The following is a 17,874-nucleotide window of genomic DNA, read 5'->3' on the forward strand; positions in this document are numbered from 1 at the left end:
ATGGCGATGCAGCGGGAGGAAGTGGGAGACGGGAATGGTGATGTAGCGGGAGGAAGTGGGAGACGGGAATGGCAGAGTAACAGGAGGAAATGGGAGACGGGAATGGCAGTGCAGCAGGAGGAAGTGGGAGACGGGAATGGTGATGTAGCGGGAGGAAGTGGGAGACGGGAATGGCGGTGCAGCAGGAGGAAGTGGGAGACAGGAATGGCGGTGCAGCAGGAGGAAGTGGGAGACGGGAATGGTGATGTAGCGGGAGGAAGTGGGAGACGGGAATGGCGGTGTAGCAGGAGGAAGTGGGAGACGGGAATGGCGGTGTAGCAGGAGGAAATGGGAGACGCAAATGGTGGTGTAGCAGGAGGAAATAGGAGACGGGAATGGCGGAGTAGCAGGAGAAAGTGGGAGACGGGAATGGCGATGTAGCGGGAGGAAGTGGGAGACGGGAATGGTGATGTAGCTGGAGGAAGTGGGAGACGGGAATGGCGATGGAGCAGGAGGAAGTGGGAGACGAGAATGATGATGCAGCGGGAGGAAATGGGAGACGGGAATGGTGATGCAGCAGGAGGAAGTGGGAGACCGGAATGGCAATGTAGCAGGAGGAAATGGGAGATGGGAATGGTGATGTAGCAGGAGGAAGTGGGAGACAGGAATGGCGATGGAACAGAAGGAAGTGGGAGACGAGAATGATGATGCAGCGGGAGGAAATGGGAGACGGGAATGGCGGTGTAGCAGGAGGAAGTGGGAGACGGGAATGGCGGTGTAGCAGGAGGAAGTGGGAGACGGGAATGGCGATGGAGCAGGAGGAAGTGGGAGACGGGAATCATGATGTAGCAGGAGGAAATAGGAGACGGGAATGGCGGAGTAGCAGGAGGAAGTGAGAGACGGGAATGGTGATGGAGCAGGGGGAAGTGGGAGACGGGAATGGCAATGTAGCAGGAGGAAGTGGGAGACCGGAATGGCGATGTAGCGGGAGGAAATGGGAGACGGGAATGGTGATGTAGCGGGAGGAAATGGGAGACGGGAATGGCGGAGTAGCAGGAGGAAGTGGGAGACGGGAATGGCGATGTAGCAGGAGGAAGTGGGAGACCGGAATGGCGATGCAGCGGGAGGAAATGGGAGACGGGAATGGCGGAGTAGCAGGAGGAAGTGAGAGACGGGAATGGCGATGTAGCAGGAGGGAGTGGGAGATGGGAATGGCGATGCAGCGGGAGGAAATTGGAGATGGGAATGGCGATGTAGCGGGAGGAAGTGGGAAACGGGAATGGCGATGCAGCGGGAGGAAGTGGGAGACGGGAATGGCAATAACTCACCTGTGATGAGGCTGGAGACAATGAGAGGAAGAATAAGCATCTTCAGCATCCTCATGAGGATGTCTCCCGGGAAGGAGAGCAGGAGCAGAACATTGGGGCCCAGGTCAGGCACCATGCGCAGGAGGCATCCGAACACGGCGCCCAGCACCACACCTGGAGTACACAGGATCGAAACCAGGAACTAGGCCCAGACAGAGAGAGCACACGCACACAAAGAGCAGAGATTTGCATTTATATAGCTCCCTTCACTATGCCAGGGCACCCTGCGGCAGACCCACAGCACGGCACCCAGACCCTCCGTCTGCCTGTTCCCACACACAGCAAAGTGATGAGAACAAGATTCACAATTCAGGATTGTCATACTTCAGTGCACGAGCATAAAGGAGAACGAAATGATAGCTACTCCAGATCCAATGCAGCTTAAAAAAAAACCATTTAGCATAAAGAACTCAATAAGAAAACAAGAAAAATACTCAATAAATGTAAGTATTAAAGTAATCCTATAAAACACAATGCACAAGTAACTGTTATAAACATAGAATGATTGTATGTACATAAAGTAATGCTAAGTGATGTGTATGTAGTGGCGGTGGGGCGGGGGCAGTGTAGTGGCCAAGTGGTTAAGGTGTCGGTCTAGTGATCTGTAGGTCGCTAGTTCGAGCCTCAGCAGAGGCAGCGTGTTTGTGTCCTTGAGCAAGGCACTTAACCACACGTTGCTCTGTGACGACACCGGTGCCAAGCTGTGTCGGCCCTAGTGCCCTTCCCTTGGACAACATCGGTGGCGTGGAGAGAGGAGACTTGCAGCATGGGAAACTGCCGGTCTTCCATACAACCTTGGCCAGGCCTGCTCCCTGGAAACCTTCCAAAGGCACAAATCCATGGTCTCACGAGACTAACGGATGCCTATAAGGGGGGGGGGGGGGGCGCGTTGCGGTGGGTTACTAAGTGGAAATTTGACTGGCCTGAATGTTGTTATTTGAATCTGGTGGTCCTGGTGTGGACACTGTGTGGACTAGACCTGATGGGAATGGGACGTACAGTCCATGAGCAGGGCGGCTGGGATTCTTCTGAATTTGCTGGCCTTTTCCCGGCACCTTTCTGTATACCTGTCCCTGACGGCAGTAGGCTGGTGCCGGCGATGCTTTGGACAGTCTTGCTTGCTCTTTGGAGAGGCCTTCCTGTCTGCCGCAGTGCCATTTCAGCAACGCCCAGTTACTGCAGCACGTTAGGATGCTCTCCACTGCGCATCTGCTGAAGATCATGAGTTAACTTTAGAGAGGGAGCCAGAGAAGGTTTGTGAGTCTTGACCAGCTCTCTTCAGCCTCCTCAGAAAGTAGAGGTGTTGTTGAGCTTTCTCAACTGTGTTCTGGGACCATGAGAGGTTGTGTAAGATGTGGACTCCCAGGGGTTTGAAACTGTTCCTAGTTTCCGCTGCGGTGCCGCCAGAGTAATGCTGATCGAGAGTCAATTATTGCTCCGACAACTGAGGACAACTCATCTAATCTTATTGTATAACAAGGTTACTTTGTACTTACAGATGTTAAATCTCACCTAAAAGACAGATCACAACAAGTCATCTGTCATTATGTCCACACAGTGAATGCTGGGTGCTATGGAGTGTATTAAGACAGGGAGATTATAATTCTGTGAAAGTGGAGTCATGAGTAGACAGGGTAGTGAAGGAAGTTTTGGGCATATCAAGGCGCTGGGTACAAGAATGCAGGCTTGCACCTTATTGTCTACAGGCACTACACTTTCCCTGTAACTGTTACACTTCCCTCTGCATGAATTTCCCTTCTACTAGCTCAATGCAAAACTGTATGAAGATCTGTGTGAAAACACAAGGAAATCTGCAGATGCTGGAAATTCAAGCAACACACACAAAATATGCTGGTGAACGCAGCAGGGCAGGCAGCATCTATAGGAAGAGGTACAGTCGACGTTTCGGGCTGAGACCCTGACATATAGATGCTGCCCGGCCTGCTGCGTTCACCAGCACTTTTTGTGTGTGTTGCTTGAAGATCTGTGTGGATGTTTTTCACTGCACCTCTGTACGTGTAACCAGCTTTAACTGTGCAACTTAGGCGTGGTACTGTAGCACAGTGGTTAGCATAGAACTTTACTGCGCCGCTGATCGAGGTACAAGCCCTGACGCTGTCTGTAAGGAGTCTGTACGTTCTCCTTATGACCACGTGGGTTTCCTCTGGGTACTCCTGTTTCCTCCCACAAGCCAAAGACGTATGGGTTAGGATTAGTGAGTCGTGGGTAATACTATGTGGGTGTCGGCAGAGTGCTGACACCTGCGGTCTGCCCCCAGCACGAACCTCGGACTGTGTTGGCGGTTAATGCAAATGGCACATTTCACTGTGCGTTTCAAGGTGCATGTGACAAATAAAGCTAGTCTTTATTTCTTTAAGTTCTTTGAGGTCTTCATTTTACCGAGGCGACCACCAAGGTGTGGGAGGTGGACCACATTTTCCAGAGACCCTCCATGAACCTTCATTGTCACAGGCCAGTGTGGGAAGCATCTTGGCCTTGCAGTGAGGCGGTAAGACCCATTTTATATGTTTAATAGTTTATAGGAGGAGAAGGGTGAAGAGTCATTCCTGGCCTGTGTCTTCCTGGAGATATGGTGTTGGTATTGGCTTGGCTTTGTTATTGTCACATGTACTGAGTACAATGGGTGGCGGGGTGGAGATAGGTCTCTACCAAAGGAGGTGTAAGGTGCTCCTTCTCTCCGCTAGCTTGCAGGGCACCCTTGGGCAAGGTGTAGCCCCTGCTTAGCCCCCCAATCAGAGTCACGTGAAGCCATGGGAGCAGGTGGTGGATGATCATATGAGCAGCTGGTGCACATCACAAGTCCTGGTTATGTGACCACTGACGCCAGGCAGACAATCTCTGAAGAGTATTGATAATGGCTGGGGGGGGGGGGTCACCTGTCTTGTAAAGACACTGCCCAGAAGAAGGCAATGGAAAACAACTTCTGTAGAAATATTTGTACAGAACAATCATGGTCATGAGACAATGATCGCCCACACACGTAACGATGATGATGACAGAGAGGGTAAATATGAGCAGGCTTTTTCCACTAGGACTAGAACTAGAGGTCATGGGTTAAGGGTGAAAGGTGAAATGTTTAAGGGGTACATGAGGAGGAACTTCCTCACTCAGAGGGTGGTGAAATGAGCTGTCAGCTGTCGTAGTCATGTGACATGACACATAATGATGATGTCATACGACACGGCACATGATGATGATGATGATGACAAGAGTACAGTCTTGCATACTGTTCATATAGAGCAAGTCATTACAGAGTGCATTGAGATAGAATAAGGTAAAAAATAAAAATGCGATAATGAAAGAGTGCCATGCAGGTCAACGATAACGTGGCAGTAACTAAATCATCAAAGTTCGTGGGATTTGTTTTTGAGAGTGCAGGCCTCCCTCAGTAGCGGGTGACAACATCAGCCTAACTGTGGTATTAGAGTAGAACTTAAAGGCTCTGACCTTTAACCTCTGTGTTCCTACAAATACCATTAACGTTGCAACCAAAGATATTCTGACATCGCAAGTTCAGAATAGATTTTCCAAGACCCAAGTATGGCGTTCAATTCTGAAAGCTAGTCACTGGGTGGGATGGCGATTAGTTCCTCGAGGGATTGTCGGACATATGTTGGTTTGCTTGCGACACTGAATGGCCTCTCTGCGGCACTCTTTTCCTTCCTCCACATACCGACGCGAGGCTGATTAAAGCAAAGATAACAGCCGTTCCAGGGATTTATACTCTCTTTCATTTCTTACTTACCTCGGATTGACGCAGAAACATCGAGGGCCTAATGAAATTCAAATCCCTTCTGATCGAGAAGCAATTAGTTGACCATCAAAGAGGTCAAGGCGAACATGAATTAATGGTGTATGCTCGGATTCAGAGAGGATCATGTGATGCTGGTGTTGAGGTCTCTAATCTTCTTTTAAACAACTACAGTTATCTTGAAAATTGCCGCATAATCTTTAGCATTAAATGGGAGATAGATAGATAGATAGATAGATTTATTGATCCCAAAGGAAATTACAGTGTCACAGTAGCATTACAAGTGCACAGATATACAAATATTAGAAGAGAAGTAAGAAAAAATAAAATTTGAAGTTACCTCAAACAGCCTAACAGGAGGGGGTCATCACTTCCCCGGCTATAGGTTGACCCATTATAGAGTCTAATGGCCGAGGGTAAGAGTGACCTCATATAGCGCTCTTTGGAGCAGAGCAGATGCCTTAGTCTATTACTAAAAGTGCTCCTCTGTTCAGCCAAAGTGGCATGCAGAGGTGAGAAACATTGTCCAGAATTGCCAGGATTTTCTGTAGGGTTGTTTGTTCTACTACAGCCTCCTGTCTGTCCAGTTTGACTCCTATAACAGAGCCAGCCTTTCTAATCAGTTTGTTGAGCCTGTTGGCCTCACCCGTGTTGATGCCATTGCCCCAGCACACGGCATAGAAGATTGTGCTGGTGACAACAGACTGGTAGAACATGTGGAGAGGCCTGCATGGTGCTGGTATAGTGACTGTCACCCCTGGGCAGAGAGCTCACTGTGTGACCCACACACAAACTGGTGCTCCTCTTCCCCCGCCCCCCCCAGGAAGATATCTATACATTGACCGGTGTCTCTCTCTGCCCATTATCTCTTAGAAGGCGATCTATAAACTTAATCAAAGTCAAAGTAAGTACATACTAGAGGGTGAAAGGTGAAATATTCAAGGGGAACTTCACTCAGAGGGCAGTGTGGTGTGGTACGAGCTGCCAGTGGAAGTGGTGAATGCAGGTTTGATTGGAATATTTAAGAGAAGTTTGGGTAAGTACAAGGACAGGAAGGGTATGAGGGCATGGTCCAGCTACAGGTTGATGGGACTAGGCAGAATAATAGTTCGGCACAGACCAGATGGGCTGGAGGGCTGTAGTGTTCTATGATGCTTTGAGTCTTTGATATCATATACTACTTGAGATTTTCTTGTAGGAAATAAAGAAATACAACAGAATTGATGAAAAACAATACAAAAACAAATACTAACAAACAACCAATGTGCAAAAAAAGACATTAAATAAAATTAAAATAAATATTGGGAACCTGAGTTGTAAAGTCCTTGAAAGTGAGTCTGTAGGTTGTGAAATTACTGAGCTGAGTGAAGTTATCCATGCCAGTTCAGAAGCCTGGTGGTTGTAGGGAGCTAATGGCTCCTGAACCTGGTGAGGACGGACCTAAGGCTCCTGTACCTCCGGCCTGATGGTTGTAGTGAAAAGAAGGGCTGGTTGGTGGGGGTCCTTGATGATGACCCTCCTCAGGGATAAGGGAATTATGTGTACACTGACCATTGTCTCTCAGTCCCTTTCTCAGGAAAATATTTGTACATTGACTCCTCCTTCCTCTGCCTCAGGGGTCAGATCAGTACACGGTGTCTCTATCCCTCTTTGATTAGGAAATTAGCTCCTTCTTAGGCAGTCATCAGTGTTGAGAACAAACGGTTTCCACTCTGGTTCTACAGGCTGATGAGACAGTTGTGGGATAAGCAGATCTTTCCTTTGGTGGAGCAGGGTGAGCTGATTCTCACAACCAGGGGCAGGGGGAACTGGTTCCCCAAGCCAAGGGCAGGGTGAACTGGTTCCACAACCAGGGGCAGGGTGATCTGGTTCTCACAAATCTCCAGATGGGGCAGAGTGGGCTGTCCAATCTTCCATCAGTTCTGCACATCCCACACAATGCCTTGAAGTTCCCAGCACTGCCCTTGTCTGTCACCCTGGTCATGGGCTAGATGTTCCCCAGAGTCGGTGAGGATGGTGCATTTCAAGGAAGTTGTGTCAATACCTCTGACTGTTTCCAGCTATGGTCTCTTCCCATGACAGAGCTCGGAACAGCTTCCACTTTGTGAACCTGCAGCCAATCCGGTTGACCGGTGTCCCAATTCCCATGCTCTGCACTGGACCCACCCAGGAGGAAGATGCTTCACTATCCCACTGATGGTGCTGAAGGACTCTGGAAGGGAGGTTAAGGCTTTGATCTCTTAATTGGATGTGATCGATCCTGACTAAAAGGATAGTGGTGTGAGCTCAGGCCGAGATCTATCCATGAACTAACCATTATCATGTGTAGCCCAGTAAGAAAGTGAATATCAGTGGCTTTGATAGTGAGATGCGACTGGGAGCTGTGGGGCATGATAGCAAGTAAACTCACCTCCCATGTGATGTAGGGAGGATGTGAGATGGCATTCTCCCCCCTCCATATGTAATAAATCGCTGTATATTACACACACACACACACACTCACACACTCACACTCACACACACTCTCTCACACACACACTCACACTCACACATACACACACACTCACACACACACATGCACACGCACGTATACACACACACACACTCTCTCACACACACACACTCACACACACACTCACACACACACACACACACACACATCATGAGACCCTTACTTTACTCCCTGAGACAGTGTTGTGAAACTTACCGAGGATGGTCAGGAGCAGCAGCAAGTTGCGTTCCAGCCAGTTACAGCATTTGGAGCCACAGGGCAGTTCAGCCAGGTTCAGTTTACGGTCTGGAATGGGAATATCTGATTGGTTGGTCATCTCTGCAAACTGGACACAAAGGGAAACAACAACATAGTGGGGATTCTCACAGTGGCAGCAACAAGTCATCTAGGCAATACATTGGAATAATGAAATCACTGTAATGTTCCACAAAGCATATCCACAATATACCCCTCCCAAGAATACCCTGACAAAATATTTCCCAAAGCATACACCAACAAAGTATATCCCATAGCATACCCTAAGAAAGAATACCCCACAGTATACCCTGACAAAGTAAACCCCACAGTATACCCTGACAAAGTAAACCTCACAGTATACCCTGACAAAATAAACCCACAGTATACCCTGACAAAGAATACCCCACAGTACACCCTGACAAAGTAAACCCACAGTATACCCTGACAAAGAATACCCCACAGTATACCCTGACAAAGTAAACCCCACAGTATACCCTGACAAGGTATATCCCACAGTATACCCTGACAAAATAAACCCACAGTTTACCCTGACAAAGAATACCCCACAGTATACCCTGACAAAGTAAACCCACAGTATACCCTGACAAAATAAACCCACAGTATACCCTGACAAAGTAAACCCACAGTATACCTTGACAAAGTATATCCCACAGTATACCCTGACAAAGAATACCCCACAGTATACCCTGACAAAATAAACCCACAGTATACCCTGACAAAGAATACCCCACAGTATACCCTGACAAAGTATGTCCCACAGTATATCCTGACAAAGTAAACCCCACAGTATACCCTGACAAAGAATACCCCACAGTATATCCTGACAAAATAAACCCAAAGTATACCCTGACAAAGTAAACCCACAGTATACCATGACAAAGTATATCCCACAGTATACCCTGACAAAGAATACCCCACAGTATACCTTGACAAAATAAACCCACAGTAACCCTGACAAAGAATACCCCACAGTATACCCTGACAAAGTAAACCCACAGTATACCCTGACAAAATAAACCCACAGTATACCCTGACAAAGAATACCCCACAGTATACCTTGACAAAATAAACCCACAGTATACCCTGACAAAGAATACCCCACAGTATACCCTGACAAAGTAAACCCACAGTATACCCTGACAAAATAAACCCACAGTATACCCTGACAAAGAATACCCCACAGTATACCCTGACAAAGTATGTCCCATAGTGTACCCTGACAAAGTAAACCCCACAGTATACCCTGACAAAGAATACCCCACAGTATATCCTGACAAAATAAACCCAAAGTATAACCAGACAAAGTATACCCCACAGAATATCCTGACAAAATAAACCCAAAGTATACCCTGACAAAGTAAACCCACAGTATACCATGACAAAGTATATCCCACAGTATACCCTGACAAAGAATACCCCACAGTATACCTTGACAAAATAAACCCACAGTATACCCTGACAAAGAATATCCCACAGTATACCCTCACAAAGTAAACCCACAGTATACCCTGACAAAGAATACCCCACAGTATTACCTGACAAAATAAACCCAAAGTATACCCCACAGTACATCCTGACAAAATAAACCCAAAGTATACCCTGACAAAGTAAACCCACAGTATACCCTGACAAAGTAAACCCACAGTATACCCTGATGAAGTATAGGCACGGCATACCCCAGCAATGTATACCCCCAAAGTATACCTCAACTAATTTGCAGATGACACCAAGAACAGGGGCATATTGGACAATGGGGAAGACTATCAATGCTTGCAATGGATTTGGACCAGCTGGAAAAATGGGCTGACAACTGCCAGTTGCAGTTTAATACAGACAAGTGTGAGGTGTGACACTTTGGAAGGACAAACCAGGGTAGGACTTACAAAGTGAATGGTAGGGCATCGAGGTGTACGGTGGAGCAGAGGGATCTGGGAATACAGACCTCGCCCAATAGCCACTGGAATATTGAGGAACGGATTTGCTGGCAGGTGAGGGGTTTACATGGGATGCTTATGGGTATCACAGGGTCATTGTAATGGGTGGCTTTAACTTTTTTAACATAGACTGGGACCTCTCTAGTGCAAGAGTTTTAGACAGGAAGAGTTTGTTAGCTGCATCCAAGAGGGTTTCTTAAATCAATATGTAGATAGTCCAACAAGAGGAGAAGCCATACTGGAGCTGGAGTTGGGTAATGGGCCCGGCCAAGTGACTGACCATTCAATGGGATAATATTTTGGAAAAAGTGATCAGTACTCCTTCAGTTTTATGATGGCTATAGATAAGGATAATATGGACCCTGCAGAAGAGTATTAAATTGGAGCATGGCAAATTACGAGAGTAATAGGCAGGAACTAGGGAGGGTTAACTGTGAGAGGTATAGATAGGGTAGACAGACAGTATCCTGTTCTGAGACTTGTAATGTCTAATACCAGAGGGCATTCTGTACATTTAAGATGAGGGCGGGGGGGGGGGGGTAAGGTCAAAGGAGGTGTGTGGGGCAACATACAGGATATGTTGAAGTTGTATAAGACGTTGGTGAGGTTGAATTTCGAGTATTCTGGTTACCTACCTACGGGAATAATATCAATAGTCTTGAAAGAATACGGAAAAAATTTACAAGAAATTTGCCAAGAGTTGAGGATCTGAGTAAGAGGGAAAAGTTGAATATGACAAGAGTTTATTCCCTGGACCATCTTGATTCCCTGATGGGTGATCTTATAGAGGTGTACAAAATTATGAGGGCTCTAGATAGGGTAAAAATAAGCAGGCTTCTCCTCAGATTGGGTGAACTTTGAACTAGAAGTCATAGTTTAAGGGTGAAAGGTGAAATATTTAAGGGGAATCTGAAGGGAAACATCTTCACTCAGTGAGTCGTGCAAACGTGGAACGGGCTGCCAGTGGTCGTTGCGGGTTCAATTGTTGCATTTAGAAGAAGCTTGGATAGGTATGTGGATGGGGAGGGGGTTCAGTGGGGTGTAGTCTAGCTGCATTTAGATAGGACGAAGTTGAAGATCAGGTTGGCATGCGCTAGATGGGCCCCAATGGCCTGTAACGTCCCCACATCAGTCTGTCTATATAGTGTGTTATTCCCACGCTTCAGTATCAGATGAGTAACACCCCTCCCTCTGTGATGTTGCTTGCACACAGAGTTTAACAATGAATGGCAAACATTTACAGCACTCGGTAACACTCCACACACTCTGAGAAAAGCCCTCAGTGCCAGTGTAACACGCCGACGGCCGTGTCACCAGGTGCTACACCCTGGAGGCCATGTCACCGGGTGCTGCACACCGACGGCCGTGTCACCGGGTGCTACACACCGGAGGCCGTGTCACCGGGTGTTACAGACTGGAGGCCGTGAAACTGGGTGCTACTTACTGGAGGCCGTGTCACCGGGTGCCATACACCGGAGGCCGTGTCACCGGGTGCCACACACCGGAGGCCGTGTCACCGGGTGTTACAGACTGGAGGCCGTGAAACTGGGTGCTACTTACTGGAGGCCGTGTCACCGGGTGCCATACACCGGAGGCCGTGTCACCGGGTGCCACACACCGGAGGCCGTGTCACCGGGTGCTACAGACCGGAGGCCGTGTCACCGGGAGCTACACCCCAGAGGCCGTGTCACCGGGTGCTACACGCCGACGGCCGTTTCACCGGGTGCTACACGCCGACGGCCGTGTCACCGGGTGCTACACGCCGACGGCCGTGTCACCGGGTGCTACACACCGGAGGCCGTGTCACCGGGTGTAACAGGCAGATTTTGGGACTGTGATTGGAAATCCCTGAGTGAGTCTCTGTGAAATATCCCCACAGAGTGACAGTTTCTTCGCCCCTCCCCCCACAGGGCAATGCTTAATGACAAGTCCACAGAGAAGAATCACGCACTCTGATTACACACACACACACACACACACACACACACACCCCGCACCCCCCCCCCCATACCCACATACACAGGATAAAACTCTGTGAAGTTGCTCACACCCAGGATGGCAGGTACAAACCTGCCCTTATTTACAGTGTAACACTTAGTGACAATACTGCACCCAAGGTTAAATTCACAATGACGTTCCACAACAGTTTATGAAATCCTCAGTGACATATCCACCTCTAATATAACAGTAAAAGACATTACCTCACCCCTGCCTAACACACAGTAACATTCCTACACCCCTGATACAAAAGCAGGAGCAAAAGTAAGTCTTAAATCCACATAGCTTGAGGGATTTTGGGCCAGACGATTTGGGATTACCCCAGATGATGGGTTATATTAGTCAGCATGGACCATTTAGGCCAATGGGTCTGTATCCATGCTTTGTTACTCTGTGGCTCTAAAACTGGATTAGTGTCTGGTCAAACGTCCACCAGGTAAAATGCAACAAGGGGGGATAGTAGTTTCACTGCTCAGGAAGAATGCCAAGAATCACTCAAATGTCATTTGGCAATTAAGTATTAGATGACCCTGCAGAACAAAAATGCACAAGGTTACCAAGCAAGTGCAGAAGGTAGTTTGGAAATATGTGGCACCTTGGACATTATTGTGGGAAGAATGGAATCAGGACCTCTTGGAAAAACCCCAGGTTGGAAAACCTTGGGTTCTGCATTACCTTTGTTCCTTTATTTAGACAGAAATTTACACTATAAGACAGAGGAGCAGGATTAAGTCATTCAATTCATTGAGTCTGCTCTGCCATTCCATCATGGCTGATTTATTATCCCACTCAACCCCATTCTCCTGCCTTCACCCCATAACCTTTGACACCCCTCACTAATCAAGAGCGTATCAACCTCTGCTTTAAATATACCCAACGACTTGGCCTCCACAGTCACCTGTGGCGATGAATTCCACAGAGACACCACCCTCTGGCTAAAGAAATTCTTCCTCATCTCGATTCTAAATGGACACCCCTCTATTCTGAGGCTGTCTTCTGCTCTTAGACTTCCCCCACTATAGGAAACATTCTCTCCACATCCAACTCTAATCTGGGCCTTTCAATATTCAATTGGTTTTAGTGAGATCCGCCTACATTTTTTTAAACTCCAGCAGTACAGCCCCAGAGCCATCAAACACTCCTCATATGTTAACCCTTTCATTCCTGGAAGCATTCTTGTGAACCATCTCTGGCCGTTTCCAATGCCAGCACATTCTTCCTTAGAAAGGGGGCCCTATACTCATAATACTCCGCATGTCCTCTGACCAGTGACTTATAAAGCCTCAGCTGTACATCCTTGCTCTTGTATTCTGGACCTCTTGAAATGAATGCTAACAATGCACTTGTCTTCCTTACCACCGACTCAACCTACAAGTTAACCTTTAGGGAACCCTGCACAAGGTCTCCCAATTCCCTTTGCACCTCTGATTTTTGAATTTTTTTCCCTGTTTAGAAAATAGTCTACGCCTTTATTCTTTCTACTAAATTGCATAACTCTACACTTTCTGACACTATTTTCCATTTGTCACTTCTTTGCCCATTCTCCCAATCTGTCCAAGTCTTTCCGCAGACTTTTCATATCATCTGCAAACTCTGCCACAAAGCCACCAATTCTGTCAGCCAAATCATTGACGTACACTGTGGGGAGAAGCGGTCCCAACACTGCTCCCTGTGGAAGACCCAGCAGCCAACCAGGGAAGGCCCTCCATTCCCACTCTTTACCTCCTGCTATTTGCCTGTCTTAAGAGTCAGTGTGGGGAAGAACATGGTGTCACAAGTGGAAACTGGGAAGATCACGTGTTTGTTCCATTGAGGTAAACAGACTCTTGCGTGGCTTTGACAAGGCATCTGATGTGGGGAGTTTGGACTCAGGATAGAACATAGAAACAAGTCCTTTGGCCTAACGTGTTCATGCTGACCATCAAGTGTGTACCATAATGTGGTCAGTTACAAAACTGAGATGAGGAAAAGAATGTCGTGAATCTTTGGAACCCTCCACCCCAGTGGGTTGTCAAAGTAAATTTATTATCAAAGTACATATACATCATCATAAGTTACCTTAAGAGTCATTCCCTTGCAGGCATTTACAGGAAAATAGAGAAATACAATAGAATTTTATGAAAAACTCTGCATAAACAAAGATTGACAAACAACCAATGTGCAAAAGAAGACAAATTGATGATACTGAGAACACGAGTTGGAAGAAGTTGGAAATGAGTCGGAGATTGTGGAATCAGTTCAGTAACTAAAGTTATCCATGCCCATTCAGGAGCCTGATGGGTGTAGGGTAATATCTGAGTAAGGGTCACTGGAAGACTCAGGAGCAGGGATCACAGGGACTTCAGCAACTCAAACAAAGCAAACGATTTATTACAAAAATTCACCAGCAAAACTAACAAGAGCTCAAGCACACTATACAGAATCCTGAAGATCCACAAAATAACTCAGTTCAAGTTTTGCCAGACCATGAACTGCAAAGACCAAACAAAGAGGGGTTGGCATGCCCCCTCCCCCTTTGAAATACACTCTGGAGCACAGAGGAATTCAGGGCCAATCAAACAACAGAGGTGTCCAGATGAAGCAATAATCCCCAAAGACAACAACTACAATGTAAGACGTTGAAAATCCTGTGCTACCTAAACTATCCCAAATTTAATAAAAATGCTATCTGTGGAATGCTCTGCCTCAGAAGGCAGTGGAGGCCAATTCTCTGGATTATTTCAAGAAAGAGTTAGATAGGGCTCTTAAAGATAGCGGAGTGAAGGGATATGGGGAGAAGGCAGGAAAAGGGTACTGATTGTGAATGATCAGCCATGATCACAGTGAATGGTGGTGCTGGTTCGAAGGGCTGATGGCCTACTCCTGCACCTATTGTCTATTGTCTAGTGCTAAATACAAAGAGAGTTTAACAATCCCCATGATCCCAAATGGGACACTTGCAAAACAAAGTTAGAATCCAGAACTAGTCCAAAGACAAAACTATTGGACATAAAAGGTAAACAATCACTGCATAACCCATGAGGTGACACTGAGAAAACACTAACTGAAAAAAAATCTCTTCCTCTTCTTTTGAAAATGACCCCTAGTTGTGACAGACTGCCTTGAACCCGGTGGTGAAGGACCCAAGGCTCCTGTTCCTCCTTCCCAATGGTAGTAGTGGGAAGAGAGCTTGGCCTGGATAGTTGGGGTCTTTGCTGATGGGTGCTGCTGGCTTGTGGCAGCGTTCCATGTCCATGTGGGGCTTGAGTCATTCATGCATTCAGCACTGAAATCCTGGAGTCAGAGAGGAATGCTGCACAGAGACAGACCCTTCAACCTGCACTGACCATAATTTAAACAAATCTAACATTAATCTCACACTTTTATTCTCTCCACATTCACACCAATTCTGCCACTCACCCACATGCTAAGAACACCCTACTGCAATTAACTTACCACCCGACAAATATAGGGATGTGGGAAACCCACACAATCACAGGGACAATACCCAAACACCATGCAGACAGCGCCGGAGATGGGGCTCGAACCTGTGTCCCTGGAGCTTTGGGGCAACAGTTCTCACGGCTGCACTGTGTTCCATCCTGGTTGCAAGGGAATCATTGGTCAGAGGGGTCTGACAGTAAAAGTGGAATCTGCAAGGTCAGATTCGGTTGATTGATTGGTCGTCCGTCGGACTGGATGATGACAGTTGGATTATGCAGTTCTGTTGTGTGTTCGTAGGTGGCTGCTGGAGTCCAAGTTGTGAGCGATAAAGATGTCCACAACAAGGACGTGAAAACAGTGCTGGACCTCTAGCCTCTGCTATTTCTGTTCTTCTTTGTCTGGCAATGATTAGTACTGCTCGGCATCTCTTCTCCAGGTTGCTGTGAATGATTCTAACCAACGCTCGCCAGCCATTCCGGTCCAGTGCACTCTGTTCCAGCCATTTTAGTACAAGCCCGGGGCGTGCAATGTTAGCCTTCATGATGCCTTTGAACCTCTTACCTTGATTCCTCTTGCTCAGCACAAGCTCACCATATAGTAGCTGCTTAGAGATTCGGGAATCCTTCATACTTATGAAACACCCTGTCCACCAAAGCTGTGCTTTCACATTCATGGTCTCAACACCTGTAGTTCCTGCCCTGTCAAGGACCTCTAGGTTTGTGACTTGGCCCTGCCAACGGATGCCAAGAATCGACCTCAAACTATGCATATGGAATCCCTCTAGCATTTTGAGGTGTCTTCTGCATACGGTCCAGGTTTCACATCCTTACAGAAGACTGCTGAGGATGACATCTTCATACACCTCTAGTTTTGTGGGCAGGTCGATGTTGTGCTGGGTCTACACAAGGGATCACAGCCAACCAGGCCTCTGGCTGGCCTTGCAAATCCTGGTGCTGGCGTCACTGTCTAGCTAGACTGAGGTTGAGTGACACTGCCGAGATATTTGACTTCTTCCACTGTTCTCCCTCTTGTCCCTTTGATGGTGATGGTGGCAGCAAATGATCCAGGAGCAAGCTTGGGACCAAGAGGCCAAATGGCCAATTCTTCACGCTACATCTGCCATCTAATTGCCAATCCTTAAAGTCACAATAGACTCAGCACTGCCTTGGCAGAGAGTAGTGATCTTAACCCCAAGATCCAGAACAGATTTACCCGTCCAGAAACACTTCTACACAAGACCAGATGACCTGGTTATCATTGCTACATCAGACACCTTTCTGAGTAGAGGCCATATTTCTCAAACAGCAGTCGTGGTCACATCTTTAAAATTATTTACTTCAGGATGTCCTGCAGTTATAAAAAATGCGGTTCCCCCTTGTGGAGATGGGAAACTGTGCAAACAAGGATGGATGAATAACTTCGGACATTCTTGCTTTAGATTTCTGGTTCCCTGCCTTAGAGTCATGGAGACATAGAACACTACAGCACAGAGCAGGCCCTTTGGCCCATCTAGTCCATGCTGAACTATCAATCTGCCTTGTCCCACCACCCTCCATACTCCTGTCATCCATATACCTATCCAAATGTTTCTTAAATGTTGCAATAAAACCTGAATCCACCACTTAACTTGGCAGCTTGATCCACACTCTCACCACCTCATGAGTGAAGAAGTTCCTCCTCATGTTCCCCTCAAACATTTCACCTTTCAACCTTAATCAATGGCCTCTAATTCTACTCTCACCCAACTTTGGTGGAAAAAGCCTGCATGTATGTATCCTATCTATACCCCTCATAATTTTGTCTACCTCTCTCAAATCTCCCTTCAATCTTCTACATTCTAGAGAATAAGGTCCTGACCTATTCAACCTTTCTCTGTAACTCAGGCTCTCAAGACCTGGCAACATCCCGGCAAATTTTCTCTGCACTCTTTCAATCTTATTGGTATATTTCCTGTAGGTAGGTGACCAAAACTGAACACAATACTCCAGATTAGGCCTCACCAACAGCTTAAACAACTTCAACATAACATCCCAACTCCTGTAGTCAATACAAATGAGAAAATTTGCAGATGCTGGAAATCCAAAGCAATGAACAGAAAATGCTGGAGGAACTCAGCAGGCCAGGCAGCATCTATGGAAGAAAGTAAAGTTGATATATTGGGCTGAAACCCTTTATCAGGACCATTCATCAGTTGTGTGTTGTGCGTGTTGTTTCCTGCAGTCAATACTTTGATTTATGAAGGCCGATGGGCCAAAAGCTCTCTTTATGACCCTTTCTTAAAGTCCAAGTGCTGCCTGAAATCTCCTACGTTACATATTCCCAGAGAACTGGGTATTTTTATGCAGAACAATCTTAGTTTGGTTGCTTTAAGGAAACGTTACTTTTAACCTCCATATGTGCTCTTCTTTCTCACAAGATTTTCCACAGACATCACATTCCAAGTGACAGGACTATTTTGTGACACTTTCTATACAGTAATAGTTGTTGAACAAGGTGATAAACTGACTTGATAGAGGTGTATAAGATGATCGGAGGCATAGATCGAGTACACAGCCAGAGACTTTTTCCCAGGGTGGAAATGGCTAATGTGAAGGGCCATAATTTTATGGAAAGTGGGGAAAATATAGGGGG

At 46.9% G+C, this 17,874-nt stretch overlaps 1 protein-coding gene across 1 annotated transcript in view; it reads right to left on the minus strand.

Annotated features, from left to right (window-relative positions):
* LOC140204643 (excitatory amino acid transporter 2-like) overlaps positions 1-17,874 on the minus strand; it is a 71,396-nt gene that overhangs the window by 36,128 nt on the left and 17,394 nt on the right. Inside the window, exons 2-3 of the mRNA XM_072271340.1 lie at positions 7,826-7,955; positions 1,308-1,460 (exon numbers count right to left, since the gene is read on the minus strand). Of these exons, the coding sequence (XP_072127441.1) occupies positions 1,308-1,460; positions 7,826-7,946 (274 nt within the window). The 5' untranslated portion in view covers positions 7,947-7,955. The remainder of the gene's footprint in view (positions 1-1,307; positions 1,461-7,825; positions 7,956-17,874) is intronic.

This window comes from Mobula birostris, chromosome 11 (assembly GCF_030028105.1).
Source record: "Mobula birostris isolate sMobBir1 chromosome 11, sMobBir1.hap1, whole genome shotgun sequence".
In the NCBI taxonomy this organism is placed as follows: Eukaryota; Metazoa; Chordata; class Chondrichthyes; order Myliobatiformes; family Myliobatidae; genus Mobula; species Mobula birostris.